Here is a 17,543-nt window from a genome sequence, read left to right on the forward strand (position 1 = left end):
GCTGAGCGCTGAAAAATTGATGCTTTTGAACTGTGATGTTAGAGAAGACTCTTGAGAGTCCCTTGGACTGCAAGGAAATCCAACCAGTCCATCCTGAAGGAGATCAGTCCTGGGTGTTCATTGGAGGGACTGATGCTGAAGCTGAAGTACTTTGGCCACCTCATGTGAAGAGCTGACTTATTGGAAAAGACCCTGATGCTGGGAGGGATTGGGGGCAGGAGGAGAAGGGGACGACAGAGGATGAGATGGCTGGATGGCATCACCGACTCGATGGGCAAGAGTTTGAGTAAACTCCAGGAGCTGGTGATGGACAGGGAGGCCTGGCGTGCTGCGATTCATGGGGTCACAAAGAGTCGGACACGACTGAGCGACTGAACTGAACTGAACTGAATAATCTGAAAAGTACTAGCTAATAAATCTTTTATTTGCCAACCAAGCGGCTTGTGGGGTCTCTCATCCCCAACCAGGGATTGAACCAGGGCCACTGCAGTGAAAGCCAAGAATCCTAAACATGGGCCACCAGGGAGCTCCCCTAAAAATAGAAACATTGTATCAATTTTAAAAAACACAAGGTCTTAAATTGTCTTAATAGGGAAAACAATGGTAACCACCTTCTTGAAACCTTTCACATAAAGGCTTCCAATTGCTGTAAGTTAACCTACCAAATCGCTGGGGCTTCTTCCCCATTACAGCCAGGTTACATGGCTCTTTTGTCTTTTCCTCCACTTACCAGTTCTCCCACCTTCTAATCAGTAACCATGTTTTACACATTAGTTATCAATCCTAGGCATTGAAGCATCCTGCAACTTAAAACCAGTGCCTAATTCAACTGCTTTAGCAAGACACCTTTGCGTTATAATCCCTTTACTAGACTTTAAGATTATTAACAGAATATAAGAATATTCTCAAGCAGAAATGAAAAGCAGTTCTAATTAATAAGCCCACTCCCACTTCAAAATCTTATAAGAGTGAGGGATCATCTACTGTCTCTTTCTGTTGTTTTGTTTCCTTCACTCTAGTCTGCCAACTTTTTCTTAAAGGGTCAGATAGCAATATATATGAAACCATTTAAAATGTAATCATGTAAAAGACATCTTAGCTCACAGGCTGCTGGCCAGGTTTGGCCCATGGGATTTTGTTTGCCAATACCTGGTCTGTTCTCTCCCTTTCTTGCATCATTTGAAAGAATGACATAATGCCCCTTTCTCAAAAAAGGAGTGATTTTCCTGTCTAATGTCAAACTGTCATGACTTAATTAGTTACTTGCACTAGACAAAAAATAACGCAGACACTGGCTTATGAAGAATATTTTATTTATGTATTTGATATCTGTACAGATGTCTCTGTCTTCATCTTTAGCTCTGTATTATTGAACTGCAAAATTCCTAAAGGATGAGATTTGTTTCACTCAATTTGTATACTCTCGGCAGAGCACAAGCATCAAATGGACATATTTCAGTAATGATAAATACAAGAGAAAATGAAATATAAGTCAACCAGAGACATAAGAAAAAAAAGCAGATGAAAACATGAAATTCCTTATTTTAGGATTATGCTATACATTAACTTGTAAAATCTACTTCTGTAAGTTTATATATGAGATTATATTGATTTTATTACTTAAAATGGGAGAAATTGCAGTGAGTCACAGGAATAAAATACAAAGTAAAAGTAACAAATATTTTGGGCTTTTAGACTAAGAAACAATGATTGCTGAGGAAAAACAAGTGGAATGATACAGATTTTCATTTCACTACACTGATTTTTTTCTTCATGTTTTTTAAAAAAACATTACCTTTTAGTCTTATTTGGATTGATTGGAAATGGGCAGTGGACTAAAGAAACCATTGATACAGCCCATTAAAACAAAAGGAGCAAAAGAACAAAAACCAAACCATACTTGCAGGGTTACTTCTAACGTGGAAGCACAGGCAGAAAAAAAGCAGAAAGGCCGCATTCTGTCCATGGCACCCTCCTCAATTCAGGGGGACGAGAAATGGCATGGAAAACACCTCACCCAATTAATCCAGAAAGCTTTAAATCTCCGTGACACTATTGGAAAGGTTAACAGGTTTAGCCCAGTATTTAGCACAGCCATTTCATGGCAGAAAATACATGGGGGTGGGGGTTTAGTCACTAAGGTATGTCTGCTGCTGCTGCTGCTAAGTCACTTCAGTCGTGTCCGACTCTGTGCGACCCCACAGACGGCAGCCCACCAGGCTCCCCCATCCCTGGGATTCTCCAGGCGAGAACACTGGAGTGGGTTGCCATTTCCTTCTCCAATGCATGAAAGTGAAAAGTGAAAGTGAAGTCGCTCAGTCGTGCCCGACTCTTCGCGACCCCATGGGCCGCAGCCCACCAGGCTCCTCCGTCCGTGGGGTTTTCCAGGCAAGCGTACTCGAGTGGGCTGCCATTGCCTCCTCTGAAGTTGTGTCTGCCTCTGTTGCAATCCCATGGACTGCAGCCAGCCAAACTCCTCTGTCCATAGAACTTCCCAGGCACGAATACTGGAATGAGTAGTCACTTCCTACTCCAGCAGTGAAAACACATACTTAATGACAAATAGATAAACCACTGATCAGAAAAACTGAGGAGGGCCACTCCCATTACCATTCAATATTGAAGTACTGCCTAAAGATATTTTATGAAGTAAAAAGTGTTTGAAGTTTCATTTTACAAAAATTGACACCATTAAAACCAACATGATTATTTGCTACTCATCCAATCACTGAGGTAACAATATTATAAAAATACGTAAAAAAAATTCTAGTTTCATAATTACCAGATATGCTAATTCCCATAGAGCTAGTATAAATTTGATTATTAAAAAAATAGTTTTGTTTCCTTAAAAGCACTTGGTTCATTTATCATTTAATATCAGATAGGTATTTGCTATCTTGAAGTACCGAAAAAGTTACAAATAAAAATGGCAATGTCTACACTCTGGGTTTCTTGTTGGGCATATCCTGAAGACTAAACTTTGGAATTTCACCAGAAGGAGCATATGGAATTCTCTTTGAAGACACCTTCTTGCCAATTGTTTCAATCTAGAGGAGAAAAGAAAATTGTTAACAATACCTAAATGTTAAACTTTGTGATATAGTGTAATAAGGGCTAAAACCCAGATGATTTTTTTTTTCTTTTTAAAGGCAGGAAAAGTTTCTCAGGTTGTGTGGGTTGCTATGAAAGACCTTTGGTTCCTTCCATATTTTTTGTTTCTAGAGTCAGTCTACATTCCCCTTTTCATATTCATATCTAGACATGTTCACTCCTCTCATTCTTAACACCAGACTCCCTCAAACAGGATAGGAGATTACATGCCACTGTGGCTTTAAAAGCATATGCGAAAGCAATAAACAGGCCAACTTCCCATTAATTCACATTCTTTCAAACTCTATTCTAATGTCTTGTTTCCCTTATTCTAAAAAACTTGCATAAGTTATAACAGCATAGTTATTAGAAGTTCAGGCTTCAGAGTATGAAAGGCTCCAGCTGGAATCCTGACTTATAATTGCTGATACCTAAACTCTCGAAGGTCTTTCTTCCTTGTTTGTAAATGGTGTTACCCACCCACCTCAAAGGGCTGTGGTAAGGATTCAACTAGATAAAGTGCTCAGGACAGTGTCTGGCATGTTAAGTCAACCTTCAATAAATCAATAGTAGGCAGTTCTCATTTTGCATATTACATTTAAAACTTCTCCCCCTCTTTCCAAAATTATCAATATTATCTTTAAAGACACTGTTTCTTTAATAGTAGTTTATCTCCTCTCTACAGCAGAGATAAATATACTACATAATTTTCAGAAATGTATTTTTAATTAAAAATGAAATTTTAAATTAAAAATTAATATTTAATGCTGACTCATACCACAAAGGGCTTCTGCTTTGTTTACTTATTTATTTGGCTGGACCAGGTCTTGGCAGTACTCAAGATCGATCTTCACTGCTACATGCAAGACCTTTAACTGTGGCATGTGAATTCTTGGTTGAGGTGTGTGGAATCTAGTTCCCTGATCAGGAATTGAAACCAGGCCACCTGCACTGGGAGTGTGGAGTCTTAGTCACTGGACCACCAAGGAGCTCCCTCTGCTTTGTATTAATCAATTGTCTTATTTAATGGCTTGTAAATTCTCTTTATTTAGCAATTCCAGTCTAATAGTTTTTTTTTTTTTAACCCTTACTAGGAATAGTTAATTATAAGAGCTCAAACTCATTTAAAATATAATATATATATATATACGTCTCTGCCTTTCTCCTCTAGATGAGTAAAACAGCAATGAGAGAAAATGTTTCTGTGCCTGCGAATAATGTTTAAAAAATAACGCTGCTAAGTTAAGTCATGACTGGGAAAAAGAGTCCCATTACTCACTAAGGAGGGGCTGGATAGAAGAGTCCCCAGGGTCTTTGATGGAATGTGAACAGACAAGGATGTCATCTGATTTGTGTTGCAAGATAATCTCTCATGAATGGGGAGTGGGCACTGAATTCTAAGTAAGAAGGATCTTCAACAAGTCAGTGATAGGTTAAGAGAAACAGATCAGATATTTTGAACAGGGAATGAGGTCTTATCAGTACCTCTCTAAGACACAGCCGGTGCTAAGCAGACGCACAGAGCCACCTCTAAACACTGCCACACTCTGCTCTGCTCTGGGACTCTGCTGACAACAAGCTCCGGGCAGATTTCTTTATCCTCCCAACCTCCCCCTTGGGGCCCAGACTCCACGTCTGCTGAGGAAATGGAAAGTGGCTCTTTCTTATTAATACCTTTGAGGCCCCTGGTAGAACTGAAGAGGATGCAACATAAAATGTACTGTGCCGCTGTCTGCTCTCCAAGCGTTCCGTAACTAACTGCCAAGCGTTGAATTAAGACAGGGCCAGCACCACTGCCGCTCCCATACTTTCCATTCAGACCTCTCACGGCACCAGCATAGTGCTACGCACTCAGAGACAGAGATTCCTAAAGCAACATGGGACAGCTACAGTATGAAAACATTTCTAGAGGAATAAATAACCTGGCCTCTGAGGGGGTCAGTGTGGTGGGCACAATGTCACAGCAGCTTTGGAGGCTCTAGAAAACAAAATTTTTTTTAATGCATACACTTTCTTCCTTGATATTTATACGAGGTAGGGTGAGGCACATCTTGGCCCTATAAACTTTGTAAGAGAGACCAAACTGAATGACCTTTAGGTTATGAATTTGAGGAGGGAGTAGAGTGCTTCACAAATACCAGAGAGACTCCCCAGAGAACGGACTGATGTTTTCCCAGAGCTACGTTATTGCTAAAGGAGAAAATATAAAAATCATAACAGCCAGGGATTTCCCTGGTGGTCCAGTGGTTAAGGATTAACCTTGCCAGTTCAGGGCACACGGGTTCAATCCCTTACCCAGGAAGATCCCACATGCCGAGGAGCATCTAAGCCTGCGTGCCCCAACTACCGAGGCCCACGTGCTCCATAGCCTGGGCTCCGCAACACGAGCAGCCGCGAAGATGAGAAGCCCGCACACCACAACGAAGACCCAGTGTGGCCAAAAAATAAATAAAAAAAAAATAAAAATGCAAAAACTCAAAGCCATTTTAAAACGCACACGACCAAACAAGTGAAACAAACCAAGGCAGGATGATGCTCACCTGGAAGCCAATGGTTTGCAGCTCATTGTGGAGCCCATCCAGGACACGTCGTCCATCAAAGATAAAGGCTGGTTTCAGCATTTTTTTATGAATGCGTTCGTAATCCAGTTCCTACGAAGAAAGAACCAGAGAAACAATTAGAGCATACTCAGGAACGCGTACTGCACCCCAGATGCTCTGAGAACGCCTCTAAAATCTTCCCTAATCTCGCTTCGGTCACCTCACCTTGAACATGTCCCACTCAGTGCAAATGACGACAGCATGGGCGCCATCACACGCCTCATAGGGGTCCGTGGAGATGGTCACGAGCCGGGCCACTGCAGCAACCCAACAGAGGGCCGGAGCGAGGGAGGAGAGACTGCACGTTATGCATTTTAACACGAGGATCGCACGGGGAATTCAGAGTCTGACACAAGTGGGATGGTCTGGTTGAAATACGAGTGGGGGTAACAGGGAGGGGCCTGGAGTCGTCTCCCGTCTTGTCCCAGAAGCATCTCCTTGTAATCTCTGGGGCTTTTAAAAAGAATATCTTGGAAAAATCGTGAGATTAATCCACTTCATTACTTGATTACTAATTAGTAATTACATTCCTAATCCACTGGATTACTTCAAATCAAAGTTGATGAAGCAATGTCTGAGAGTTTAATTTTAGAGAATTGAGGTTGAAAAGAGGGGCCTAGCAATGATAAAAATGACAAAAACTGAACAACCAAAGGTTTCCAGAGAACAAATAAGTTTGGGAGCCCAAACTCAAAATGACGCGTGAGAGACAAAGCCTGACTTACCTTGGTCATCCTTTGAAACTCCTGGATGAGAAAGATCCACAACTATTTGTTCCCTTGGTACTTTTGGATCATATATATGGAGGTGTGCGCCTTCATCCATCAAATATTTGCTAATATATATACTAGATGACTCTCTGAAGGAAAAAAATAGAACACAGCTTTGCTATGCTTCTGAATGGCATATATTTTAATACCTATGGAATTTAATATACAGGTGAGATTCTATCTCTTGTGAGGATATGAACATCCACTTTTTTACTCTTTATACTATACACATACATGTATTTCACATACACAGCTGCCATCAAAAAAATCAGGAAGAGGAGTTAAGATTCTCAAAAAGGTTGAATTATCTGAAAGAATTAATACCTTGTATCACCGGTGTCCTTTTTGAAAGCAAACCCCAAAATTGCTATCTTCTTATCTGTCACTGTATTAAACAGACTGTCTATGATCCGGGAAGCAAACCTCCTTCTCTGGTAGTCATTCATGTCTATAACCTAAAAGGACATGTACAATTATGCAAGGATCAGTTAAAAGAAGCATAGCCTATGCAAACACTGCTTTTAGCTTTATGGTTAGTACTCTTGTATGAATACAAGCCTTATGAATTAACAGGAGGCAAACGTTACCAACCTCTTTAGTATCCACAGATCAGAAAAAACAAAGGATTTTACGCACTCCCTTCCTTTCCCACTCCTCCCCACCCTGAAAATTTTAAGTTTCATTTGGTTTTAACTTTACATGCATCAGACTGGGATGGATGTTAAGGTGGGGAGCACAGGTAAATTCCAACCCCATTTGAGGTCTGCCATGAGGCCAGCCTAAAAAGGCACATAGAAAATAGTGTTCTCCTTAGCCAACTTTTCCAAACCCTATGGAAGCAATTAAACTCCAAAGTACTCGCTTATGTGCTTAACCAGGCCTTTCATCAAAACTGGGTGTGAGCAGAAACAAGATAGAGAACAGTCAAACCGTGGACAGAGCTACAGTTGCCTCCGGATGAACCATAACACCATGAACATTTGGAGGAATGTTTAACTAAATGTTACAAGTAAAAGTCTCTGATCACCTAATCTGTTACTCTCCTAAGAATTTATAAACAAACATCATATTGTTGACCAGAGGAATATAAGGAAAGACTTTTTTTATTAAGGCTCTAAGCTTCTAGAAGCCATCTCAGAGTCGGAGAGCTTGGGAAATGAGCTCAAAGCTTTAGAAAAATCAAGGCTTTTTTTTGCCACATAGCTGCAAGGCATGTGGGATCTTAGTTCCTCAACCAGGGATCAAACCTGTGCTCCCTGCAGTGGAACTGTGGAATATTAACCACTGGACTGCCATGGAACCTGGAAAATGAAGCCTTTGTCTGCATTTTCCCCACAATGGACAGTAACATAAAGCCATTACACTAGATTGAGTGAAATGAACTTAGAAGTGTATATTTCCCTAAAAATGCTCATTTCCTTACTTTCCTACTCACTGCTGAAATCTGAAAGATTATAAATCTGGGGAAAAAATATTTGGAAAAGGTACATACACTGACTGGTTTCTTGAGCAAATTACTTAACACCGTTAAGCCTCAGCTTCCCCATCTATAAATGGGATAATATTAATGATGAGAACTAAGATACTACATAGAAAGTGCTTTAAAGAGTGCCTGGCACAGAGTAAGCACTCAATAAATGTTAATTCTATTTCCAGGTTGAGAAGGGTCTCCAATTTTAGCTCTGTGAATCTCAAAGGGACAAAACAAATATCAACACATGCAAACCATTTGCAAGCATAACAGTAGAGGTTCTTCTTTTATTTCTATCTTATGCCTTTCAAGATGAAGAACTACAATTAAAAGTTTTTGCTTTACATAGGGAGCAAATTTTGTTATTAAAATTAAAAGGAAGACTTGTTTATCATAAACTTTCATCATAGCTGATTACCAAAACAGACAAATTATAAACACAGAAGCTCAATAAATAAACCTAAAATGAACAAATTGGATATAATAATGATTGAGTTCCTGGAAAAAATTAATACTCTCAAAAACATTTGACAGAAAAAGATGATATGTTTTAACTGGAAGTTAATCATAACCTGTGGACTATAAATACCTGCTGCCAATAACGAGCTACTTCAGGCAAATTCAGAGCCTCACAGAGATAAACCAAATTCAGAACATCCTTTTGAAAGCAACTCCCACCAAAACCTGAAGAAAAAAAAAATGACAATATTTTCATTTGGAACCACACAACTAAATCATGTTACAAATTTCTGTGTCATACTAATCAGAGGGCCTATGCTAGGATTTTTAGTAATAAAATTTGAATGTGGGAAAATTAGTGAGTTTATAAATTATGTGAAATTTGTAAGAAACTAATCAACTCTATAAATAATTTCCTAAGAGTTATAAATAATTTTAAATAATTACAAATAATTTAAAATAATTTTCAAATTAACTTAAGTTTTGTTTTTTTTTTTAACTTAAGTTTTATTGTGGCTACATTTCTGTTTATCCCCTCATTAACTGCTCCACATCTCTCAGTCTAACACAGAGCTGGCAAACTTTAACATTCCCCATAGAAAATATTTTAGTCTTTGAAGGTCATGTAGTCTCTGGCACAGCTATTCAACTCTGCCTTTGTTGCTCAAAAGCAGTCATAGACAATATGTAATCAAATGGGGATAGCTATTTTCCAATAAAACTTTATTTACAAAAACAAGCTGTGGGCCAGATTTGGCCTGAGGACTGAAATTCGGCCACCGTTTGAGTGCAATGCAGTGTACAGTGAGGGCCGGCATGAGCTTTGAAGTCAGACACACCTAGCCGCTCACTAGTTGTATGACTGAACAACTCAGGAAAATTCTCCCAATCCTTAATCAGCAACACTTTTATATAACAGGTGATAAATTAAGATTTATAAACACCTAGTTCAGAACTTGTTGCATAACATGCCTTCAGGAAACAGCAGCTACTTTTATTAAATGGTCACTAGAAGAAAATATCAGAAAGACAGAAAAGGCCAGGAAATCAGTATTGAAAAATGGCATAAAGCCCCAGAAACATAGGATGTGCTGCCTATGGCCCAATCTGTAAAATACTTTTTACCTTTGCATCAACTTTGTTAATTTAAATGCAAAAATACAGGCAGCTCTCATTAAACTCAGTAGTTATGTCCTATAAATTAGCCACAAACACTGAATTAGCAAATACTGAAGTGTTGCTTGTAGGTAAAATACAGCATTAGGTTCCTGTGAGCTTCTGGTAATGTTTTTCGTCAACTGATCAACATAATATTGTTTTATGTGTGCTTATATTTAGAGACACCTTATTTAAAAATATTGTTGACCTTCATTAACAATGAACTCAAAGCCAACAGCACTGAAGTGAAGCTTATCAAACCACATGTATTTTCTCTGTAAGGCACATCATGGTTTGCTGACACTTTGGAACACCAGAAAAAATTTCAGCAATATTCTCAAGGGACATTTTAAACAGTGAAATCACAGTGGAGGGGGGAGGGGAGCACCAAAATGCAAAAAATATGGTACTAAACAGACCACAAAAACAGCAGACATTTGCAGTATGTGAGCTAAAACAAGAAGGTAACTTCAACTGGGAATGTATGTGTTGGGTGACTCAAATTTTCTGTTGCTCTGTTCATATCTGCAAATGACCACGTGAGCATTGATGATGGGTTACAAATACATTTTAGCAAGTAGGCTAAATAATTCACAAATATAGAATCCACAAATAGTGAAAATATTTCACTAAGGTCACATTTGCATAAATGTATCAGTAGGAAAAGCAAATGATAAGGAATTTTTTCCTATTGCTTCAGTAAAGTATTCTATGATTTCTGATGTGATCTCCTAAATTTATTCTACCTAAATGTCCTAACAAAATATTAATATATTTCTTCTGAAACACTGAGCCATGTTTATACACTAACCAGTCACTAATTATTAAACAATATATATAACTATTGTCTCACTTAGAAAGTCCCTGATAAGCTGAAGGCTACATGTATAATGAAATCTTTATTTTAAGGGTGTCAAGCAAAGGCTTCCTTAAAGTTAGAGATCTACCTAAAAGAACCTACTCGATGCATAGAAAACTTCCAGCTTACCAACACTGGCTTTCAGAAATTTATTTCCAATTCTCTGGTCCATCCCAATAGCTGTTGCCACCTCTTCTACATCCGCTCCTGTTGCTTCACAGAGGGCACTTATAGAGTTGATGCTGCTGATTCTCTGGGCCAGAAAAGCATTTGCTGTCTTAAAAAAGAAAAATGAAGAATACGATGAACTAAAATAACCATTTTATATAATCTGCATTATATTTCATCAAGTTGAGCAAATTATTGAAGGAGATATGAAAGTTTCTGATGGGTTCAATCTGAACAGGCAATGGGTGGGTTGGTTCAGAAAAATGTTTTAAATTAGAGAAGAAAGGTGATTAAGAAAGGGTAAAAAGGGACCTCCCTGATGGTCCAGTGGCTAAGACTCTCTGCTCCCAATGCAGGGGGCCTGGGTTCAATCCCTGGTCAGGGAACTAGATCCCACATGACACAACTAAAATCCCACACGCTGCAACTAAGACCCAGCTCAGCCAAATAAATGAATTTTTTTTTAAACTTTTATGTATTTATTCTTTAGCAGCACCTTGAGGCATGTGGGATCTTAGTTCTGTGACCAGGGATTGAACCCACATCCCCTGCAGGTGGGAGCGTGGGTTCTTAACCACTGGACCACCAGGTACATCCCAATAAATAAATATTTAAAAAATAAATAAATAAAGTTGAAGATTTAAAAAAAAAAGAGAAAGTAAAAAGAAGGGAACGAGTGATTTTTAAAAATTAGTATTTTAGTACACTCTATTTTCTTTTACATATTCTAAAATATTTTATACCCAAATATTTGATCCCCTTGTGAAATTATTTCATAATATACAAGAATATTATCTTCATAAGCATATCTTTTTATTAAGAAAGTCCCTAGGTAGCTTATCAGGGGTAAGAGAAGTAAGCCCTTGGCTTAAATTTAATACAGAGTTGAGTGCTCCATACGAACCAGTTTGGAAAGCTCTGAAGACCAAGTGTTGGTGGTGAGGATCTTTTCTCTGGGAACCCAGTGCTCGTACACGGCACACAGCGCCTGCACAGCCCTCTGGCCCTCTGGGGTTTCATCCCCTCCAATCAGCACCCTGTCTGGGTTCTTCAGGTCCTTGATGGCCGTCCCCTCTGCCAAGAACTCAGGGTTGGACAGCACCTGGAATCCCAACGCAAAGGAACGGTTCAAGCTAGAATTAATTATGGACAACTTGAAGCACTGATGCTTCCATAAGAAGGCCAGATTCGGATGCTTCCTTTTTCATACCTGTAAATTCAAGTTGGGTTTTGTGTTTGCATCAAATATTCGACGAATACTTTCTGCTGCCCGCACTGGGACCGTGCTTTTCTCAGTCACAATTTTGTAGCCATGTGAGTTTTGCACGATGCGTCTAGCACAAGCTTCAATATACTTCAGGTCTGCTGCCCGGCCTTTTCCCATTCCATAGGTTTTGGTTGGTGTGTTCACCTGATGAAAGTATAGGGAATTAAGAACAAAGTATCTGTGAAGTGTTCACTGATCTCAAGTTACACCCTGGACCGTCAATTGACTAGTCAAGTGGGAAGTTAACATCATCAGGAGCCCTGCTTTCACCCTCTATTAGTTCCACGGAAATAATACATTTTATAAATATAATACCTTAGGGAACAGCTTGCAGTACCTGGAGAACTCACTCATTACATTTCTACATTTCTATTGAGAAGCTACTATATATGTGTCAGAGTCAGGATAGCAGGATAGGCAGGGTCTAAGCTAAGACTGGGCTTCCCTCACAGTTCATATGGGCTTCCCTCATAGCTCAGTTGGTAAAGAATCCACCTGCAATGCAGGAGACTCCAGTTTGATTCCTGGGTCGGGAAGATCCGCTAGAGAAGGGGTAGGCTACCCACTCTAGTATTCTTGGGCTTCCCTTGCGGCTCAGCTGGTAAAGAATCCTCCTGCAATTCGGGAGACCTGGGTTGGATCCTTGGGTTGGGAAGATCCCCTGGAGAAGGGAAAGGCTACCCACTCCAGTATTCTGTCCTGGAGAATTCCATGAACTGTATAGTCCATGGGGTCACAAAGAGTCGGACACGACTGAGTGACTTTCACTTTCACTTCACTAAGCTAAGACTGGAGATATAAAGATGAAGGAGACTCCAAAAGGAATTCATGGACTGAAATGAAATATAAGTTCTCTCTTCTTCTCCTGATTATATGTAACATATTACCCTAGTCTTTAAAACTAAACTTAAAACTCCTTTTACTCTCCCTTTTTTATAGACCTATGTCAATAAGTTTTTATAAATGTCTGCAAGTGTCATTCACAAATGCTTTGTTGGCTATTTAGAACTAGAAATTATCTAGCACCTCCAGGATACAGAATAGTACGCAAACAAAGACTATCATATAGAAAGAAAAATAAACCATGAGTTCAGAGTCCAGGCATTTAGTTTTGACTTAGCTGTATCATGTAACCATGGGGAAGTATGGCTGCCTTTGTCTCAACGACCTCATTGGAAAATGAGAATAACACATTCTCTAAACTCTAACACATGAGTTTCATAACATTCACATAAAAGTGAAAATACTCTGCAAAGTCTAAATGTCTATATAGGAATAACTTTTGAACCAGTAAGTAGCATCAATTTTCTTCTCTTGACAAACTTACAACTTCATGGGAGAGCAAATAAAACAATGAAACCAAAATAAATCAAAACATGAAGATTTAGATGAGGTGTGAAAAGCATGAGGGAATGCATGAGACAAGTGCTTGGGCCTGGTGCACTGGGAAGACCCAGAGGAATCGGGGGGGGGGGGGGGGGGGGCGGGGATCGGGATGGGGAATACATGTAACTCCATGGCTGATTCATGTCAATCTATGACAAAACCCACTGCAATGTTGTGAAGTAATTAGCCTCCAACTAATAAAAATAAATGAAAAAAAAAAAGCATGAGGGAAATTTGTGTATATGCATGGAACAACTTAGGAAAAGACTTAGGTATGGAAGTCAGGGTGCAGAAGCACAGAAGAGCAAAAACGACTGATAAGACAGTGTGAGACATGCTGGAGATGTGGGATGATCAGATGGTTTCCCCAGGTAAAGGAGCTCTAAAGATAACAACTGAAAACTGATTCATAGCGTAAAACTATTCCTACCTGGAATTTGCCTAAAAATAATTTGGGTAATCTAGGATGGGAGAGAAGTATGAAGAAGATTGGGGACCCCCCTGGTGGTCCAGTGGTTAAGACTCCATTCTTCTACTGCAGGGGGTGTGGGTTTGATCCTTGGTTAGGGGAACTAAGATCCCACATACCCCAAGGAGCAGCCAAAAAATTATAAAAACAAAAAACACGAAATACCATGATGACTGTTGACAATGGAGAATGGGTAAGTAGGGGTTCATTATATTGTTGGTTTCATCTTTTGCATAAGTTTGCTGTTTTTCATAAAGAAAAGTATACAACAAGCAGAGTTTAAAAAAAAAACTGATGCAGAGAAAAATGGAAACTAGGTAGGAGTCATATCACAAAAATAACTCTAACAGGCACACAAAGCAATAGCTTGGAAAGACTCAAGGGAGTCAAGGGAGCTCTGGCTAGACTGGCAGAGAAGCGAGTGTATAATCAGCTGTCTTTGCCAGAACATGCTAAGGTGAACTCTATTGCCTTAAGAATAGATTCTTTTAAAAAATTTTTTTTCTTTTTCTTACAGAAAAGTCCCCTATTCCCATTCTAGGTTGTAGTTATCCAAATGTTGGACTAAAGTAACTTCTTGATTTTCTCCAAGCATCTAGATACTCCCAAACAATGTCTCCTTTTCTATGCCTCTACCCTGAGCGACTGAACTGAACTGAACCTGCAAGCTTGAGCAGACAAAGGGTAGGTGAGTCACAAAACTGGCACCAGTTCCTCTGAAGTAAATTTTAAAAAGAAAGACTGAGTTCATGGCACAGTTTCAACAAGGGTTTCATTACTACTTTCTCCTGGAGTTCATATTTCTTCACAGTACTGCTTTTGCCTTAATACACACAATCAATTCAACATCATCTCTACTCTATGGACGCCCCTGGTGTTTCTTTATCTCATGGAACCCAGTCCAAGCTCATACCACTGTCTTTCCCCTTACTCCATAAGGCTATAAAGGTCTTAAGTCACATACCCTAGCTCAGCCACCACCTGGTGATAACTATACCATCACACACAGAATATTTGAGTTACCAAAACAACAAGAAAAAAGCTACCTTGGTTCACATATTGGATTACCAGAGTGTATTCCCAAGCATTGATTCTACTTTTTTAATTACAAAAGTACAACCGTTAAGTTCTATTATAAACTGAAGTTATTTATGGACTAGCCTAACAACCTAATCAAGATACGCCAAGTTCTAAATAATTAATTTAAAATTATTTTTGGAATATACATTCATCTAGATAGGGGAGGGTGGTACAGTTGCAGCAAACTTTACCTGATTCTTTTTACTGTACCTACACCAAGCAGTGGAACCAAGAAACAATGAAATAAATATACTATCACCATATGTGCTCACAAGTTATCAACACTTCCTAATTCTAGATCTCAGACTAGAACTTTCTCTGAACTTATTTATTCAATGATCTGAAATGATCAGATGACCACAGAGTTTGGTGAAATGTTGGACAAAGTTAGTGATAATCAAAATTCAACTGGACAACTTTATACTAAGTAATGCTATGGCTTAATAGCACTGGATTTATTATTACTTCTATATAGGCAAGAACACATTAACTCACACAGCAAAGGAAAATACTTACAGAAATAAATACAAGATCAGCTTCCTTAATGGCATCATCAATATTGGTAGAAAAAAATAAATTTTTTCCTCGACAGGATTCTACCACTTCTTTTAGTCCTGGCTAAAAAGAAAAAAGAAGAGAAGTTGCACATACATTTTACCAGCCAGATGCGATAACCCAATAGTATACATTGCATTCATTAAGGGAAAGGTCATGTTGTAATTTAAAGGTCTAGATTTGCTCTCAAATAACACCTCTGTAGAAAACTCAAAGACCAAACTGGTATCAAAGGCCATCTAGTGCACATTATGTAAGATAACATACAAAGCAAAACTGAACTTGGAACAATTAAAGCAGTAGATCAGCTTAATGCTTTTCATTGTTGACCACGTTCCAGACTATTTCATAAGAGTTAACAGGTAACGCCAAGTATCACACAATCATCAGCAAAGTCAAAGTCTTTCATGATTTCAAGCAAACATTTGATTTTGCATCGTCATTATGAATGTAGGTTTTACTCCCATGAATCCAGGTCATAGAACACAGGCCATTCAGACTAGCTGTGAAATAGTCACTATTTATACATGCATAAATTTATAATTTTTCTAAGTCCTATTATAAGAAACATGTCTATCAAAAAAATTGTTACTTTTCCCATATAATTTTTTAAGTTGATATGTTATATTTTCATTTTCATTCAGTTCAAGAAATTTCTTTTTTTTTTGTCTACATGGCATGTAGGATCTTAGTTTCCTGACCAGGATCAAATCCGTGCTCCCTGCAGTATAAGTGTGGAGTCTTAACCCTTGGACAGCCAGGGAAATCCCTGGTGTCACCAATTATAGCAACTGTTTCCTTATTTTGACTAGGCTCTAGAAAATTAGACTAAAAGGTTATGAAGTTGGAATTTTACAGAGAAGATTTAATTCAATCCTATATATAATCTTCTAATATTTAAATTAAAGTAACCTAAAATCAGAGCAATGCAGAATTTATAGTCTTTTTTTATATTTAAGAAAAATGTATTTTTATTTATTTGTTTTTTAACTTATTTTATTGACATATAGCTGATTTACAATGTTGTGTTGATTTCTGCTGTATGGCAAAGTGATTCAGTTATGTTCACTACATACATATTCAATATATACACAGACCTTTTTTTCCATATTCTCTTCTATTATGGTTTATCACCGGGTATTGAATATCGTTCCCTGTGCTATACTGTAGGATCTTGTTGTTTATCCATGTGCTCACTCAGTCGTGTCTGACTCTCTGCAACCCAATGGACTGTAGCCCACCAGGCTCCTCTGTCCACGGAATTCTCCAAGCAAGAATCCTGCAGTGGGTTGCCATTTCCTTCTCTATGTATAGTAGTTAAGTCTTAATAAGACCTCAACATGAACAACTACATTATTCCACTAAAATCAATCGGATATTTGTAGATATCCAAAACAGATGCAGAAGCAGTTAATAATATAGGTTCTACTTCTTATTAGGTTTATTATATAATTATCATAATTAGTATTTTGAACTTATATGGTACTTTTTAATGAAAAAACTTTCATAGGATAAAATTAGCTTTTGTTTTATTCAGAAAAAGCGAAGCAAATTATCCAGTTTGGTTTTTTAGAAGTAGTTATTAAATGGCTTTTTTAAATGAACAAAATTAACATAGAAGTAATAGCTATTTAATAAATATGGTAACACAAAATGTTTTCATTGTTAAATATTAATAGAATCTACTATTCTGTTCTCTGAGTAAAAACATGAATACCTTATTACCAAATTTCATCTGATGGTCATTACTATTTCCTTCTTAGGCAGTAAAAATGACTACTTTTTTATTAACATAACTTTATTGACCCATAAAATATAAACCTATAACACTAACTACTGGACCACCAGGGGAAAAAATCACAATGAACACAACTTTGCGGACCCTAAATACATGTAGCCGAGTTTTTCAATGTAGCCTGGTAATCTTTTTACTTGTCCCGTCATTCTGAGATTATTGCTCCAACCTACACTACAGGTTCTTCAGAGGATTGTACCTCCCACGTTGTAACAACTGAGACTGACCAATGTTCCAGTCACTTTATTTCCTGTTCCCACCAAAAAAACAGTATCTTCATCCATTCTTATTTTCATGCCTGCGTGCCCAGTCCTGTCTGACCCCATTGACTGTAGTCTGCCAGGCTCTTCTGTCCATGGGATTTTGCCAGCAAGCATGTTGGAGTGGGTTGCCATTTCCTCCTCCAGGACATCTTC

The 17,543-nt window shown here is 38.4% G+C and overlaps 1 protein-coding gene across 2 annotated transcripts in view; it reads right to left on the reverse strand.

The window, feature by feature from the left end:
• Positions 1-1,791: 1,791 nt before the first annotated feature.
• The window catches only part of UGDH (UDP-glucose 6-dehydrogenase), a 33,217-nt gene continuing 17,465 nt past the window's right edge, over positions 1,792-17,543 (reverse strand). For both annotated transcript variants that reach the window (XM_061164583.1, XM_061164582.1), the window contains exons 3-12: positions 15,294-15,395; positions 11,786-11,986; positions 11,480-11,677; positions 10,537-10,684; positions 8,521-8,615; positions 6,785-6,915; positions 6,416-6,549; positions 5,856-5,947; positions 5,631-5,741; positions 1,792-3,047 (exon numbers count right to left, since the gene is read on the reverse strand). In XM_061164583.1, coding sequence (XP_061020566.1) covers positions 2,937-3,047; positions 5,631-5,741; positions 5,856-5,947; positions 6,416-6,549; positions 6,785-6,915; positions 8,521-8,615; positions 10,537-10,684; positions 11,480-11,677; positions 11,786-11,986; positions 15,294-15,395 — 1,323 coding nt within the window. In that variant the 3' untranslated portion in view covers positions 1,792-2,936. The remainder of the gene's footprint in view (positions 3,048-5,630; positions 5,742-5,855; positions 5,948-6,415; positions 6,550-6,784; positions 6,916-8,520; positions 8,616-10,536; positions 10,685-11,479; positions 11,678-11,785; positions 11,987-15,293; positions 15,396-17,543) is intronic.

This window comes from Dama dama, chromosome 17 (assembly GCF_033118175.1).
Source record: "Dama dama isolate Ldn47 chromosome 17, ASM3311817v1, whole genome shotgun sequence".
Lineage (NCBI taxonomy): Eukaryota > Metazoa > Chordata > Mammalia > Artiodactyla > Cervidae > Dama > Dama dama.